The sequence below is a fragment of the Camelus dromedarius genome, chromosome 19 (assembly GCF_036321535.1).
Source record: "Camelus dromedarius isolate mCamDro1 chromosome 19, mCamDro1.pat, whole genome shotgun sequence".
NCBI lineage: Eukaryota > Metazoa > Chordata > Mammalia > Artiodactyla > Camelidae > Camelus > Camelus dromedarius.
This window is the reverse complement of record NC_087454.1, coordinates 25,282,132-25,300,088: the sequence shown is the minus strand read 5'-3', so window position 1 is coordinate 25,300,088 and position 17,957 is coordinate 25,282,132. Positions and strand designations below refer to the sequence as shown.

Sequence of the window (17,957 nt, the reverse complement as noted above, 5' to 3'; positions counted from 1 at the left end):
AAATGGCATTGATAGACTTGCTGGATGCAGAGTTGCCACAAACCTTCAATTTGCAAGAAACCCCAATATCTGTAGCTCCCAATAAAGTGCAATAAAACGAGATATGCTGTATAAAACAAAAATAGGAAGACTCTGAAAAGTGGAGAGGAGAAGGCAGACTGGCTAGGACCCTCAAGACCCTAGGAACAACATGGCAGTAAGTTTCCTGGGCTTTCTCTTTGCCTCATGTAGCCCATACTTGGATCTAAAGAAGCTAGCAACCTGGAAATGCCAATGGGTCCGCACAGAAAAACCCAATGAAAGCCTACTCTCTCTAGCCACAGGTCCAGGAAAGAGATAGTATTTCCTGATAAGACAGAAAACTTTTAGACAAAAACTGCTCTACTACAACCAAACACCACAGGAAAAACTGGCCACAGCCACACCTATGCCAGTAAAGGCTGAGTGGGGAGCCTAGTCTTCTGCCCAGTGGACTGTAACGAGGTGCCCAGCCTATCCTGGTGGTATCGGAGAAGACTAAGTATGGAGCCAGAACTTACATCTTGCCAGGCAGTAACAAGCTTTCCCTCATTGTATCACTGGAGAAACACAGGAAGCCTCAAATTCCATCTCAATCCAGCAGTAGAAATATTTTAAGACAGTTATAAATGGAAGAGAGTAAAGCGATGTAAAGAAAGGTAAGTTTCCTATTCTTCACTCAAACTGATAAAATGATGACACGAAGGGACTGATATGTTACTTATATATATATGGAACACCTAGAGCAGTCACTTAAAAAAGCTATGCAAAAATGCATACAAAAGCACTAAATAAATCAAAATGGAATTATTAAAAAAGTTCCAGTGACCCATAGGAAGGCAAAGATAAAAAGGATAAACAGAAAACAAAACAAAAATAAATAAAATGGCTAACTTAAGCCCTAATATTTCAATAATTACATTAGATGTAAAATATACCAATTAAGATAGATTGGCAGAGTGGATTTAAAAGCATGCCCCAACTTATCTATATATGCAGTGATGGATGTTAACTAAACTTATTGTGGTAATCACTTCTCAACATATATATGTTAAGTCAAGTCATACTGTACCCCTTAACCTTATATAGTATTGTGTGTCAATTGGATCTCAGTAAAACTGAAAGAAAATTTAAAAAATTAAAATGTGCCCCAGCTGTATGCTCTCTACAAGAAACTCACTTCAAATGTAATGACAGAGGCAAGTTAAAAGTAAAAGGATGGAAAAAGATATACAACATTTACCAAGAGAAAGCAGGAATGGCTGTATTATTTCAAATAAAGTAGACTCTAGAGCAAAGAAAATCAGTATAGAGAAGTACATTATATAATGATAAAAGGGTAAATTGACCAGGAAGACAGCGATCCGCAATGTGTGTGTACCAAACAACAGAACTGCAAAAATATGTGAAGCAAAAACTGATATATAATAGGTGAAATAAGACAAATCTACAATTATAGTTGGAGACTTCAGTACTCCTGTCTCAACAATTGAGTAGGACTAGACAGAAAATTAGCAGGGATATAGACAAGCTGAGCAACACCATCAACAGACAAGATCTAATCAAGATTTATGGAGCACTACACCCAATAATAGCTGAACACAGTCACGCCTTGTTTTTATTGCACTCTGCTTTATTGTACTTTGCAGATATTAGGTTTTTTACAAATTGAAGTTTTGTGGCAGCCCTGCATGAAGGTTACTGGTGCCATTTTTCTAATTAGCATTTGCTTTCCTCTGTGTCACATTTTGGTAATTCTCACAATACTTAAGACATTTTAATTATTACTATATTTGTTATGGCGCTCTGTGATCAGTAATCTTTACAGCTCACTGAAGGCTTACATGATGGTTAGCCTTTTTTAGCAATAAAGTATATTTACTTAAGGTATCTAAGATTGTTTTTTAGACATAATGCTATTGCACAATTAATAGACTGCAGTATAGTGTAAATGTATATATGCACTAGGAAACCAAAAAATTCCTGCAACTTGCTTTATTGTGATATTCACTTTATTGCAGTGGTACCAAACCCACGATATCTCTGAAGTATGCCTGTACATTTTTTTCCAAATGCCTACAGGAGATATGCCAAGATAGTCCATATCATGGACCCTAAAACTAACTTCAACAAATTTAAAATAATTGAAATTATACAGTGTCTTCTCTGACCACAATAGAATCAAACTAGAAATCAGTATCAGAAACATGACAGGAAAACCTTCAAATGCTTGGAAACTACATAACACATTTCTAAATAGTCCATGGATCAGAGGAAGTCTCAAGGGAAACTTAAAAAATACATTGAACTGAATTAGATGAAAAAGGAATCTCAGGTAAGACAGTTCTAAGAGGAAAATTTATGGTATTACATGCATACATTAGAAAAGCAGAAAAGTCTCAAATCAGTCATTTAAGTTCCTTCCTCAAAAACCTAGAAAAAGAAGAGCAAAATTACCCAAAGGAAGCAGAAGGATAGAAATAAAGAAATCAATGAAATTGAAAACAAATTAGAGAAAATGAATGAAACAGAGCTGGTTCTGTGAAAAAAAAACAATAGAATTAACAAACTTACGTTGACTGGCAAGAAAAGAGAGAAGACAGAAATTACCAATATCAGGAATGAAATAGGGGATACCACTACAGACTGACATCAGAAAGATAATAAGAGAATATGAAAAACAACTCTGTATAAATTTGACAACTTACATGAAGTGGACCAATTCCTAGCAAAACACCAACTACCATAATTTACCCAATATGAAATAAATAATTTGAATAGCTCTATAACATAAGGAAATTTAATTCATAATTAATAATCTTTTAAAAAGATATTCTCCAGGCCCCAATGATTTCATTGGAGAATTCTTCCGAACATTAAAGAATTAACATCAATTCTACGCAGTACCTTCAAGAAAACTAGAAGGAAGGAATATCTCCCAATTCATTTTTTAAATCTAGTATTACCCTAATACCAACACTAGATGAAGACAGTACAAAAAATGGGAATTACAGACCAATATCCTTCATGAATATAGAAGGAAAAATCCTTGACAAAATATTAGCACATAGAATTCAGTGGCATATAAAAAAAAACTACATACCATGACTGAGTGGGATTTACTCTAGGTATACAAGGCTGATTCTTTATTACAAAATCAGTCACAGTATCCCACCATATTAGGAAGCTAAACAAGAAAAATCACATGATCACATCAGTTGTTACAGAAAAAGCATTAGACAAAATTCAACACCATTCATGATTTAAATTTTTTTTCCACAAAAAATAGGAATGGAAAGGAACTTCTTCAACTTGGTAAAGAGCATCTATAAAAAACTTAGAGCTAGCATTTTACTAAATGGTGATGCTTTCTCCCTCATTTGGGGGAAACAAGGCAAGGATATCTGCTCTCATCACTGTTACTTGACATAGTGCTGGAAGTTCTAGCCAGTGCAGTAAGGCAGAAAGGGAAATAATAGACAGATTGGAAGGAAGAAATAAAATTGTCCCTATTTGCAAATGACATGATCGTCAACATAGAAAATCTTAAGGAATCTAAAAAAAAAAAATTCATGAACTAGTGAGTTCAGTAAGGTTGCAGGATACAAGATAAAACATTACAGTCAATTGAATTTTTATATAAAAGCAAAGCACACATAAACACCAAGGTTAAAAATACAGTACCATTTATAATTGCTCAACAGAATTAAGTATGTAGGTATAGGTATATCAAACACGTATAGGATTTGTTTGCTGAAAATTACACAGTGCTGATAAAGAAATCAAAGATCTAAGTAAATGGAGAAAGAGTGTGTTCATGATTGGAAGAATCAGCATAGCAAAGATGTCAATTCTCCACAAATTGATATACATGTTTAACACAATTCCTATCAAATCTGTTTTTAGATATAGTCAAGATTATTCTAAAATTTATATGAAAGACAAAGAGACCGGATTAACTAAATCTTGAGAAGAATGAGGTGGAAGGAATCAGTCAATCTACCTGATTTCAAGACTTAATATATAGCTGCAGTAGTATTGGCAGAGAGATAGACATTAGAGAACCCAGAAATAGACTCACACTATTAAGCCCAACAGATTTTTCACAAAGGTGCAGTTCAGTGGAGAAAGGATAGTTTTTTCAACAAATGTGTTGGAGCAATTGGATATCCATATGTAAAAAAGGAAGCTTTATCTAACCTCACATCTTATACAAAAAAATCCATTTAGAGGTGCTCAAAGGGACTTGACCCTTTGGTTCACATCCCTGCCCCACTTTTCTAGTTTTGTCAGGATTATATTACAGGCACATAGTACATGTACTAGAAACATCCTTGATTATAACTTTAAAGTTTATTTCATAGTAGTTTTGAATTACATTTGGAGAATCCTCCCCCCCTAAAAAAAACCCACTGATTATTTCTATTATCTTCCTTTTTATAAAGCAAAGGAGCAAATCTTTGTTCCTGGGTAATCATCCCAGAAAACGCAAAGATAATTTGGGCATAAAAGACATCTTTTATTGTTCTAAACTTATTGTTACCGGGGGGTAAAATGGGTGGGAAGGGATAATTTGGGAATTCAAGATTTGTACCTCTTGGAGAGAGATGGAAATGTTAGCTATCTTGATTGTGGTGGTGGGTTTCATTGATGTATACATCTATCAAAATTCATCAAATTGGAGAGACAGAAGCAAGATGGTGGAGTAGAAGGATGCTTGTAGCTCACCCTCTCCCACAAATACACCAAAACTCACATCTATGGACCCACTCAGCCAACCAGAGCACCTGCCAAACTCCGACAGAACATCACCCTCTTCGAAAGATAAAGACACCAAAAATCTGGTAGGAAAAAAGAAAGAAGAAAAAGCAAAACACTGTGGGATGATCCCGCGGGGAGGGAGCAGCAAAGGAGGACTGATGCTGGTTCGCTGGGTCTCCCCTCTCCAATGGAGAGGCCAGCCGGACGGAGAGGGAGCCTCAGAGGCTCAGATCTGCCTCGAGCACCCCTTGACTGACAGAACTGAGTTAAACGGGCACAAAGGGTCCCCGCGACACCCAGCCCTAGACGCGAGCAGGCAGCTGGGGCCGGGACAGGCTGCCCAGGCTGGGACAGGCTGCCCAAGCCGGGCGGAGGACTGGGGTGGCTGCACTAAGGCGGCCCTGGGGGACTGCAGGGGGCTGTGCGCCGTGGCTGGGAGGGGATGGGGAACAGAACAACCTTGGTCCCCCATAAATTGCAAAACAAGCAAAGCAACACAGCTGGTGTGCCCTGGGGGGAGGGGCACCATAGTCTTTGTCTCCTTAGACCTGCACCGCCATTACTGGCACTTCTCAAGAGAGGCGGGGCTCATCTATGGCCGCCATATTCTCCTGTGCGCAGGGCACGGGCGGGGATGGGGCCAAGAACTGAATCTGCACCCGGAGGCTCCGCAACCTCCTAGGCAGGACTGAGACTTGTTTACAGCCTGAGGCAGATAGGAGCTTTCTGATCTGGCACCTCAGAGAACTCGTGCCGCCAAGACAAACAAGGAGCTGAGATTTGGCATGGAGCAGAGGTGGGGCCGTTCCGCGGTCTTCCCCGAGCCCGCCTTCGGAACACCGACCCAAGGTGGAGCCGACAGCTGCACAGATCAGCGGAGCAACTGGTGCCGGGAAAGGGCGGGCGGCAACCTGCTTTCCTGGCAGGAACGCAGCACCTGACCACAGTGCTGTGAGGGGGCGCGATCCGCCCACCCGCCTCCCCTGAGCACAGCATCTGACTGTGGCATCCGGAGGGGGAGTGACCTGCCCATCCACCGGATAAGAGCTCAGCACCTGACCCAGTGTTAGGAGGGGGCGTGATCTGCTAGCCGACAGCCACTGGGAGCAGTACAGACAAGGGCGCCAACAGAGGGCCTCTGGAAACAGCAAGCTGAGTTTGCGAAACAGGGCAAAGACACAAAGACCTCTCAATAAAATCATTAAGAGCACAGCATCTCCAGGAGAACTAGATAACTGATACTCCTTAAGCCACAGTGCCAGAGAGATACGAGCAATATGAAGAAGCAGAGGAACCACTCCCAGTTAAAAGATCAAGAGAAATCCCCTGAAAGCACAATCAAGGAAATAGACTTTGATGGCTACTAGATCAAGATTTCAAAAAAGGAGTGATCAAAGTACTGAAGGAACTAAAAGAGATAGTGTTTAGAGACATAAAATATGTCAAAAATGAAATAGAAGCTATAAAGAAGAACCAAGTAGAATTAGTAAACTCATTTGCTGAGATGAAAGCTGACCTAAAGGCTGTACAAAACAGGCTAGATAATGCAGAGGAACGATTAAGTGACCTAGAAGACAGGACAACAGAAAGCACCCAATCAGAACAGCTGAGAGAAAAACAAATAAAAACCAATGAAAACAATATAAGGGACCTATGGGATAATATAAAGCGTGCCAATCTACGCATAATAGGGGTTCCAGAAGGGGAAGACAGAACAAAGGGAATTGAAAAGGTATTTGAAGAAATCATGACTGAAAACTTCCCAAACCTAAAGGAATCAGATATCCAAGTACAGGAGACTCAGAGAGTTCCAAACAGAAAGAACGCAAACAGACCCACACCAAGACGTATTATAATCAAGATGGCCAGAGTCAAGGATAAAGAAATGATCCTAAAGGCAGCAAGAGAAAAACAAAGAATGAGTTACAAGGGAACCCGCATAAGGCTCTCAGCCGATTTCTCTACACAAACAGTACAGGCCAGAAGGGAGTGGCAAGATAAATTTAAAGTCAATGAAAAAAAGATGCAGCCTTGGATACTCTATCTAGCAAGGCTATCCTTTAGAATAGAAGGAGAGATAAAGAACTTCACAGACAAGCAAAAACTAAAAGAGTTTAGCAACACTAAACCCATGCTAAAAGAAATATTGACAGGTCTACTCTAAATAAAAAAGAAGCAGGATGCTACAAAAAATGAGAAACTCATAACTGGAAAGGAGATAACTGCCATAAATTACAAAAAGAATAAACACAAAATTGTAAAAGAAGACATCTAAATCATTAAGAATGGGAGAGGGAAGCAAGGAAAGCCATTGTGGAAAACAGTATGGAGATTCCTCAAAAGACTAGGAATAGACTTACCATATGGCCCAGGAATCCCGCTCCTGGTCATAAATCCAGAAGGAACCCTACTTCAAAATGACACCTGCACCCCAATGTTCATAGCAGCACTATTTACAATAGCCAAGAAATGGAAACATTTTAAGTGTCCATCAACAGATGACTGAGTAAAGAAGTTGTGGTATATTTATATGATGGGATACTATTCAGCCATAAAAACCGACAACATAATGCCATTTGCAGGAATATGGATGTTCATGGAGAATGTCATTCTAAGTGAAGTAAGCCAGAAAGAGAAAGAAAAATGCCATATGAGATCTCTCTTATGAGGAATCTTCAAAACAAAACAAAACAAAACATAAATACAAAACAGAAACAGACTCATAGACATAGAATACAAACTTGTGGTTGCCAAGGGGGCGGGGGTGGGAAGGGAAAGACTGGGATTTTAAAATGCAGAATAGATAAACAAGATTATACTGTATAGCACAGGGATATATAAACAAGATCTTGTAGCTCATAGCAAAAAAAAAAATGTGACAATGAATATATATATGTTCATATATAACTGAAAAATTGTGCTTTACACTAGAATTTGACACAACATTGTAAAATGACTATTACTCAATAAAATAATGTTAAAAAATTCATCAAATTGTATGCCTGAAATATGTATAATTTACTGTACAGGAGTCATACCATAATAAAGGTGTTAAAAAAGACATTATTTATTGTTCTGAATTTAAAGCATAAGGGAAAGACAAAGTTAAGAACTGTGATGGAACAAGACATCAACATAACTCTTACTTTTTTAAACACAAGGTATATTTATTTTAAATAATATTTTAGAACCATAACAATAAATAGTGATTTTTAGTAACTTTTTAAGAGAGGAACTTTTTTCCAAGATAATTCAAGTGTTTATCAGAAGTAACGGAGAGGTGTTCTGTTACAAAGAGGTAACAGAATATTCTAGTAATAAAAACTGTTATCCGAGTATAGAGTAACTTGATCATTTTATAAAAAGCTAGCCCTGCTTGTGTTTTATATCATCCAAATAATACTTTGGCAGCAAAGGATTTTTAAGCCTCTATTTTTTATGAATAAATCTACTAACATTGAATATACTTTTTTCTTCCTTGGAGAATTGCTTCTTTAGGTCTTTTGCCCATTTTTGGATTGGGTTGTTTATTTTTTTCTTATTAAGTCGTATGGGCTGCTTATATATTCTGGAGATCAAGCCTTTGTCGGTTTCATTTTCAAAAATTTTCTCCCATTCCGTAGGTTGTCGTTTTGTTTTACTTATGGTTTTCTTTGCTGTGCAGAAGCTTGTAAGTTTCATAGGTCCCATTTGTTTATTCTTGCTTTTATTTCTATTGCTTGGGTAGACTGGCCTAGGAGAACATTTTTTAGACATATGTCAGATAATGTTTTGCCTATATTTTCTTTTAGGAGGTTTATTGTATCTTGTCTTATGTTTAAGTCTTTGATCCATCTTGAGTTGATTTTTGTGTGTGGTGTAAGGGAGTGTTCTGGCTTCATTGATTTACATGCTGCTGTCCAGTTTTCCCATTACCATTTGCTGAAGAGACTGTCTATTCCATTGTATATTCTTGCCTCCTTTGTCGAAGATTAGTTGACCAAAAGTTTGTGGATTCATTTCTGGGCTCTCTATTCTGTTTCATTGGTCTATATATCTGTTTTTGTACCAATACCATGCTGTCTTGATGACTGTAGCTCTATAGTATTGTCTGAAGTCTGGGAGATTTATTCCTCCAGCTCTTTCTTTCTCTTCAGTAATGTTTTGGCAATTCTAGGTCTTCTGTGGTTCCATGTAAATTTTATTATGACTTGTTCTAGTTCTGTGAAATATGTCCTGGGTAATTTGATAGGGATTGCAGTAAATCTATAGATTGCCTTGGGCAGTATGACCATTTTAACAATATTGATGCTTCCAATCCAGGAGCATGGGGTATCTTTCCATTTTTTAAAGTCTTCTTTAATTTCCTTCATCAATGGTTTATAGTCTTCTGTGTATAATTCTTTCACCTCCTTGGTTAGATTTACTCCTAGGTATTTTATTACTTTGGGTGCTATTTTAAAAGGGGATTGTTTCTTTACTTTCTTTTTCTGTTGATTCATCTTTAGTGTAAAGAAATGCAATTGACTTTAGAATGTTAATCTTGTAACCTGGTACCTTGCTGAATTCTTTGATCAGCTCTAGTAGTTTTTGTGTGGACCTTTTAGGGTTTTCTATATATAGTAACATGTCATCGGCATATAGTGACACTTTTACCTCTTCTTTTCCAATTTGGATCCTTTTTATTTCTCTCTCTTTCCTGATTGCTGTGGCTAGGACTACAAATGATCAATAGGCACATGAAAAAATGCTCAATATCACTAATTATCAGAGAAATGCAAATCAAAACTACAATGAGTTATCACCTCACACCAGTCAGAATGGCCATCATTCAAAAATTCACAAATGACTAATGCTGGAGAGGCTGTGGAGAAAAGGGAACCCTCCTACAGTGCTGGTGGGAATGCAGTTTGGTGCAGCCACTGTGGAAAACAGTATGGAGATTCCTCAAAAGACTAGGAATAGACTTACCATATGACCCAGGAATCCTGCTCCTGGGCATATATCCAGAGGGAACCCTACTTCAGGATGACACCTGTACCCCAATGTTCATAGCAGCACTATTTACAATAGCCAAGACATGGAAACAGCCTAAATGTCCATCAACAGATGACTGGATAAAGAAGAGGTGGTATATTTATACAATGGAATACTATTCAGCCATAAAAACCGACAACATAACGCCATTTGCAGCAACATGGATGTTCCTGGAGAATGTCATTCTAAGGGAAGTAAGCCCAAAAGAGAAAAAAAAAGAAAAAAACCCATAAATACAAAGCAGAAACAGACTCATAGACATAGAATACAAACTTGTGGTTGCCAAGGGGGTGGGGGGTGGGAAGGGACAGACTGGGATTTCAAAATGTAGAATAGATAAACAAGATTATACTGTATAGCACCAGGAAATAGATACAAGACCTTATGGTAGCTCACAGAGAAAAAAATGTGACAATATATATATGTTCATGTATAACTGAAAAATAGTGCTCTACACTGGAATTTGACAAAAATTGTAAAACGATTATAACTCAATAAAAAAATGTTAAAAAAATATGCTTCTTTCTTTTTGCCATGTATAGACTTTTTGTAAGGGTTAAAAATAGTGTTAGAGTCTGTATCTGTATGTTTTCTTGGAAATAATGTTTATTGTATTGAGTCTTCTCAATTGGAAAAGTAATGTATCTTTCTTTTTTTTAAACTATTTTTTCCAGCTTTATTGCAATAAAATTGACATATAACTTGTAAGTTTAGGGGGTAGAACATGGATTTGATATATGTACATATTGCAAAATGACTGCCACAGTAAGTTTAGTTAATGCATATATCACCTCACATAGTTATTTTTTGTGTATATGTGATAACTCTCTTAGCAACTCTCAAGTGTACAATACAGTGTTGGTAACAATGTATAGACTTTTAAAAGTTAATTTTAATATCCTTTTATATGTGTATATTTATACAGCTATAACACATGTCTGCGCTAACAGACAATAAATTTAAAGGCTTTAACTTTACTTTCAAGATGTCATTAATCTTAATAGCGTATTACAGAAAATGTGTCTATATATGTATTCTGCTTTTTAAACTTAATATACCATGTGCATATCCCCATGCTTCTAAAGCAGCATTTTTAATGTCTTCATAATATTCTATTATATTTGCATCATAATTTATCTAACTATTCCTTCATTGTTAGAGACAGTTTAGTAAGGTGGTTGAAGCAAAGACTTTGGAACAAAATTGCATGGGCTGGAGTTTTTTCTCTGCCACTTACTGTCTCAGCAGCAAAATGGGGGTGGTATAATACATATCTCATAGAGTTGTTGTAAAGATTATATAACTTAATTTCTGTTAATTATTTAGAGTATCTGGCACACAGAGTGTAAATGTGATGAATATCTTTATACATAAATCTTTGTCGGTTTCTAATTATTTCCTTAAATTTTTAGAAGAGGAACATCTTGGTCAATGAGTATGAACTCTTTAAGACTCCTGAGATCCAAATTGCTTTTTAGAAAGATTGTAGGATAGGTATAAGGATAGGCTAGGATAAAGGTAAGGGATACTTCTTTCACAGCAACTACAGGAAAAAAAAATCTGTGCCTAAAGTACATGAATTTGAGTGTAGCCTTTATGGGCTGAATAGAAGTAATAATAAAGCCATGATAGACTGAAAGGGACAAAATTGCTTTCTTCCTAAACGATGTGTTAACAATGGTAGACTGTATCTTGTTATTGAAAGCACAATTAATGTTGGTAACAAGTGGTAAAAGTTAAAGGTACTTAATATATACTGTTTCTTCTTAGGATTTTCTGCTGCAGCAGACCATGCTGAGGATTAAGGATCCTAAGAAGTCACTGGATTTTTATACTAGAATTCTTGGAATGACGTAAGTAAACTGTTGGTGCCTGTAATGTTTAAAAACATATCTTTGCAAATATAGGGAATGTTTTCAGATCCATTTAAAAAAAGATTAAAGTTTGCTTCAAAGGTCACAAAAGTCCTTTTGGACAGGAGTCTGGAACTCAGCTTGACTGGCCAGGGCATCTGTCGGGCCCCTCTCCTCTATCCCATCCAGGCTCACTGGGCAACAAGATATGAATACTTGGATTTTCTCTAACTTCCTTCTCTATGAGAGCTGCCAGTTAAATCGTTGATGAATCAAGACCATTTTGATGTTATGGCCACTTTTAACCTCTTGTTTAGTACTTCAGAAGAAATACAGCTACAAAGACATATCTAAAACTGGAGATCTGTCCCATTTTTGTAGGATGTATTCTCTATTGCTGAGTAGGTTATATCTACTGATTTTGTAATCTTTAAGATATATTTGTTTATTTTTCTTGATTTGTTTCCCTAAATAACATGAGTTTTTTTGTCTGTTTTTGGTAATGTAGATTATATATAAAGAATAAATGATCTTTAATATACTTCCTAGATAACCTCTATTGACATTGATCTGACCAGTTCTGAAAAATACAAAATGAAAAGTGACAGCCTCTCTCTCCCAGTCTTTCTTTTCAAAGATAACTGCTGTTAACAATTTCTTATAATTCTTTCCAGAAAAAGTAATTTTGCTTATTTCAAAGTAATTATGACATATTCAAAGGACAGAATGAAAACAGATTTATTGAACACTTGCTATTTGCCAGGCACTTTATGTGTTATTTCATTCAGTCTTCACAGTAGGCTTATGAAATAGCTTATATCCCCATTTTACATGGAAAGAGTAAACCAAATGGACTCCAGTGTTGATCTTGTTTTTAAAGAGCCCCCAAATAGGGTACAACTTGACATTACACTGAAAGGTACGCTCAGCTGAGAAAAGAAAGTTACAACAGGTCCAGTTCCCATCTGATTAGTCTGTAAGGCTTATGCAGTCCGCTTTGGTAGGTGCAGAGATAGTTTTTCATAATTAGAGTATTTGAGATGTTTGATCCTTATTATAAACAATCTATTTGTGATAAGCCAATGCATAGATCTTAGTGGGCCAAGGCATATTACATAGCAGTGATAATCAAAAGATTTGGAATAGAACTCTAGAAACTTTCCATTTGCTATGCTTCAACCATTCCCTGTTAATGATTTTGAATGAGGTTATCTTTGACCATTTAATCCTCAGTAATCTGAAGAAAATTGTGTTGTATGCATCTTCATTCTACCCTACTTCTTACAAAATAATCTTGCACTCTTTAGACTCACTTTAGAGGCCACAATTGCAATGAATCTTCTTCAAAACCTCAGGATGAATAATTCGTTCATTTACTTATAATCAGTCTCTCGTTTTCCACTGCTCTTTCCCCTCAGCCTACAAAAAAGCTTAAGCCTTCTCTGCTCTAGGATAATTCTTGCCCTCTGCTCTCTTGCCATCCTTCCCATCATCATGACCACCTACATGGGTAGACCATACTTGCTGTTTTACTTGCTCACCTCCATTCTCTGGCTTCTAGTGCCCCATGCTGCTGAAACTGCCCTCACAGGACCTTTCCATATCTACTGACCTCTTCTCAGACTTAATCCTGTTTGACCTTTCTGCAGTATTTGATACTGTTAACCACTTTACCGTTGACATTCATGTCTTCTGTGATAGTAATCTGCCCTCTCTTAACACCTATTGTCAATTTCTTACCCTAAGAGTTTTGGCATTACTTAGTAAGAACTCAGTAAATTTATTTTATTTAACTGATGCCATATATCTGAAAGAACAGTAAGGTATAATGCATTCTATTTTTCACTAAACATGAACAGTTTTCTTTTGAAGATATCTTTTGCGTGCCATAAATCCAGCTAAATTTCTGAAAGAATCGATGAGTTACAGAAGTTTGTATTTTTTAAAAAAACTTTTTATTTCTCTATTTACAAATGAATAAGTTTTTTAAATGAGACTTTTTCATTGATTTTTTTTGTCCCTTGCTTTTTCTATCAAAACAGCCTCACTATGTACAGCTCTTATTCTTTGTAGAATATTGCCATGTTGATTTTAGTATGAATCAACTTTTCCTGTTAATTGATTCAGGCTTTTTGTTGTTTAATTTTAGGCTACTCCAAAAATTAGATTTTCCCACTATGAAATTTTCACTCTATTTCTTGGCTTACGAGGATAAAAATGACATCCCAAAAGACAGAGATGAGAAAGTAGCGTGGGCATTCTCCAGAAAAGCTACACTTGAACTGACGCAGTGAGTATGAGTTTTCACCTTTTTATATATTCTACATTTTTTAAAACTTACTCTTTTAAACTCCCCCCCCCCCATATCAGCCTAATTTAAACCAGGTCTGCTTAATCACTCTGTATTTGTAACAATATGTTTGAGTATTTTTTCATGTAGCTTATGGTCTTTGCATTGTTCTTTTGGTGTAGGTAGGGCAGGTGAGATCATTTGCCTTTTAGATAGTGTAAGACTGAAATGGCAAGATATTTGTTAAACTGAGGCTAATACATGTTTAGGTACTACAAGTAAGGACTTCATAACTTCACATTTAAAAATGTTGAAATAAGCATTACCCTTCTTTTTTTACTCTTCATGCTGTTTCTGTGCGCCCTTTAACGACTAACAAAAGAACATTTGTTTCAGCATGTGTGTCCCCAATTGGATTCTCATTTGTAAAATGGGGTACTCAAGTATATCCCTTGGAGCTGTTTTGAGGATTTAATGAAATATAAAGTATTAGTATAATAAATGATAGTTGCTACTGTTATCATTATTGTTCTTATCCAGATGCCTGGTTTTACTGTCTCCTTAGTCTAGTTAAAATTTTGCCCTTATGCTAAGTAAAATAGACAGAGAAAGACAAATACTGTGTGGTATCACTTATATGTGGAATCTAGAAGATAGAACAAACTAGTGAAAGAAGCAGACTTACAGATACAGAGAACAGACTAGTGGTTACCAGTGGGGAGACGGAAGGGGAAGGGCACGATAGGGGTGGGGAAGTGGGAGACACCAACTGTTGGGTATAAGATAGGCTACAGGGGTATAAGATAGGCTACAGGGGTGTAATGTACAACACAGAATATAGCGAATTTTTTGTGATAACTGTGAATAGAGTGAACGTTTAAAAACTGTATAAAGTTTTTTAATTTTAAAAATAATTCTTTGCCCATTTGTACTTTCTATAGTTGAAAATTTAATATTTATAGTAGCAGAGATTAGACCAAGTATATTAAGTAGCATATAAAAGTGGTAAGATTTCAAAGATTGTTGTAACTTTCTTTTCAGAATATCTGTTCTACAGGTCATTTGTAATTATGATTTCCCTCCTTTTGTAGCAATTGGGGCACTGAAGACGATGAGACCCAGAGTTACCACAGTGGCAATTCAGACCCTCGGGGATTTGGTATGTTTGCCTGTTTGTATGTAATGTGCATTGTGTACCTATTTATGATTGTAATCAATCTAAAACATTAAGTATTATCAGTTTATTATGAGTATGGTTATTTTCATTTTCCACAAATTGTTTTACTTAGGAGCTGTTTAATTTCATTATCTCAGTCTAAATTTTACGTTTACTCTCTCACAATGATTTTACTTTTCAGTCTCAGTATTAATATTTCCCGTAGAGTTTTCAATTTAAAGAACAAAAACGATGGTTAATAATAATCCTGCTTTCTGCTAGCTAACTTCTGCCTTGGTCTGAAATCTCAGAATTACAGCTTAAGTTGGCTGCTCTATAGTCAATGTCAACAACAAGACTATTAAGCATGAGTAAATGGTTACTCTGTTTTGTTGTAGGTTATCCTTAACAGATTGAACTATACATCAGCCAATATTGGGCTTATTTAAAATAATTTATAATTCAGAGCAACTAATTAATTTGTTATACCCAGCTAGTTAGACTTAGATTCTTGTTCTTTAATATATTATATATTTTGAACTACTTGATTCAGTCTGTTTTTGGGCACCATATATTTTGAAATCCACTAGTTTTGGAAGCCACTTGTGGCACACGGATGTCCTGTTGTAATTGTTTCTTCTTTCTCTCTGCCTTGTTTTGGGGGTGATTACCTAAGGTCACATTGGAATTGCTGTTCCTGATGTTCACGGGGCTTGTAAAAGATTTGAAGAACTGGGAGTCAAATTTGTGAAGAAACCTGAAGATGGTGAGTCTGCTACTTGTTTTCTTCAGGCTCCTCTTTATTTATATAGCGTTTACTACACCCCCACAGAGGGCACTGTTGTAGTAAAATCCTTTTCGTTACAAGTAACTTTGAAGCCTACTCCAGCCAGCTTAAGGAAAGAAGGGAAATTATTGGAAGAATACCTAGTTAAAAGACAGCACCTAGGGTGGCTTCACGAGGGATATGTCACAGGGTCTGGAGAACCATCAAAGACCTAGGTTCTCTCTCCCACCCTCGATCCTACCACATTCCTCAGTGTCCATCAGCTTTCATTATCTTGGGTATATCTAGCCACCTAAGTAAGTTCCTTAAAGTCTATTTCATCTGCTGTTAATGTAACTACACTAACTCTCTTCAGTTGATAACTGCCTGGTATTTCTTTTTCACTCTTTTATAACCTTTGCATGTCCTTATGTTTTAAGGATGTCTCTTAAAGTACTATATATCTGGGTTTTGGTGGATTTACATGTATTGTAATTATTTTATTTAGATTTGTTTTTGCCATCATAACTTACTATTTCAATTTTTGTTTGAAATATTTCACTGTTTCAATCCTTTCTTTTCTTTTTTGCAGTTAAGAGATTTGATATCCAAATATCCTCCTCCCCAATAAGAAAAGAGCTTGCTCCTCTTCATCCTCATTAAGTTACTATTACCCAGGCTGATATATTATTGATTTATTTTTCCTTTTTCTTTGGCCTTGGCTTTTTTCCCCTTAAAGATAATAAATATGTCAAGGTATATATATTTTCTCCACATGTCTCTTGTAGCATCTTTTGAATTTTTTGGTCCATTTATTAAGTACCTCAACCAAAACTGTTTTCAAAGGTTTTGTGAAGCAAAACTCTTGAGGCTTTGTATGCCCAAGAGCCACGCCTTTATATATGAAGACAGTTTTGTTCCTGTAAAATCTTAGGTTGATTTTCCTTCAATCTTGAAAATACATCTTGGGCGGGAGGTGGGAAGGGACAGACTGGGATTTCAAAATGTAGAATATATAAAAAAGATTATACTATATAGCACAGGGAAATATATACAAGATCTTATAGTAGCTCACAGCAAAAAAAAATGTGACAGTGAATATGTATATGCTCATATATAACTGAAAAATTGTGCTCTACACTGGAATTTGACACAACATTGTAAAACGATTATAACTCAATAAAAAATGTTTTAAAAAAGTCACAGCAAAAAAAAAAAAAAAAGAAAATACATCTCTGTGGTCTTAATTTCCCATGCAGTGTTGTTGTTGAAAAATCTGCTGATTTGTGTTTCTTTGTATATTATCTTCTGTTTTGTTCTAGAAGCTTTTTACGTTTATCTCTTTGTCCTTGCCTTCCTTCCGAGAGAGTTCTTCAAACTGGTATATCAGTTAGCTAATTTTTCCTCAGATGTATCTGTTCTGATACTCATCTTTTGTATTCTCATCTATTGTGTTATTAATTTTGGCTATTATAATTTTGATCCCTGATTTTTGCTGGGTTCCTTTAATATTTTCTTGTTCCTGTTTCACATTGGCTATATTTATTATTCTGTATCACTTTTACGTATTTTAATAGGTCTTGGCCCGTTGGTCTAATACTTACTCTTATGTTTGAATCTATAATCCATTGTTTGTTTTATGGTTATGTTCCTCAAATTCTTGTTATTTTGGCCTCAAGGGGTTTTTGTTTTGTTTTGTTTTGTTTTGTTTTGTTTTGTTTCCTACTGAAACTATAAGTTTTTGCAACCACCAGGCAATGTGAATGGGGAGGATCAGACCTCAGTACTTAAAAACCCAAATGATCTCAGGGAGATGGGCTGGGCAGAGAGAAAAAATAAGAGTTAAATGCTTCACATTCTGTGGGACACCTCTCAGGTCAGGTCCTCTCTCCCCTTTGTCCCTGAGGGAGAAGTAGTATTAGTAGGAGACACTTCTGGGATTGTCTGGTTGTATGGAAAGTGAATGCTGGGGGGAACAGTTGGTGCCACCTGCTTTTCTCAGTTCCTCAACAGGCACAGGGCTTCTTTACTGCCCTTGTCTACTCCTGAGGACATGTGGACCTGGAGGGGTAGGTGCCGGTGCCCAAGGCACTGAGA

The 17,957-nt window shown here is 36.4% G+C and overlaps 1 protein-coding gene across 2 annotated transcripts in view; it reads left to right on the top strand.

The window, feature by feature from the left end:
• Positions 1 to 17,957, top strand: part of GLO1 (glyoxalase I) — a 33,164-nt gene that overhangs the window by 8,047 nt on the left and 7,160 nt on the right. Inside the window, exons 2-6 of one of the 2 annotated variants that reach the window (XM_031434788.2) lie at positions 11,566 to 11,648; positions 13,798 to 13,938; positions 15,030 to 15,097; positions 15,771 to 15,860; positions 16,453 to 16,549. In XM_031434788.2, the coding sequence (XP_031290648.2) occupies positions 11,566 to 11,648; positions 13,798 to 13,938; positions 15,030 to 15,097; positions 15,771 to 15,860; positions 16,453 to 16,523 (453 nt within the window). In that variant the 3' untranslated portion in view covers positions 16,524 to 16,549. Of the gene's footprint in view, positions 1 to 11,565; positions 11,649 to 13,797; positions 13,939 to 15,029; positions 15,098 to 15,770; positions 15,861 to 16,452; positions 16,550 to 17,957 lie in introns of those variants that run through there. The other variant, XM_010977284.3, reaches the window with a different exon arrangement.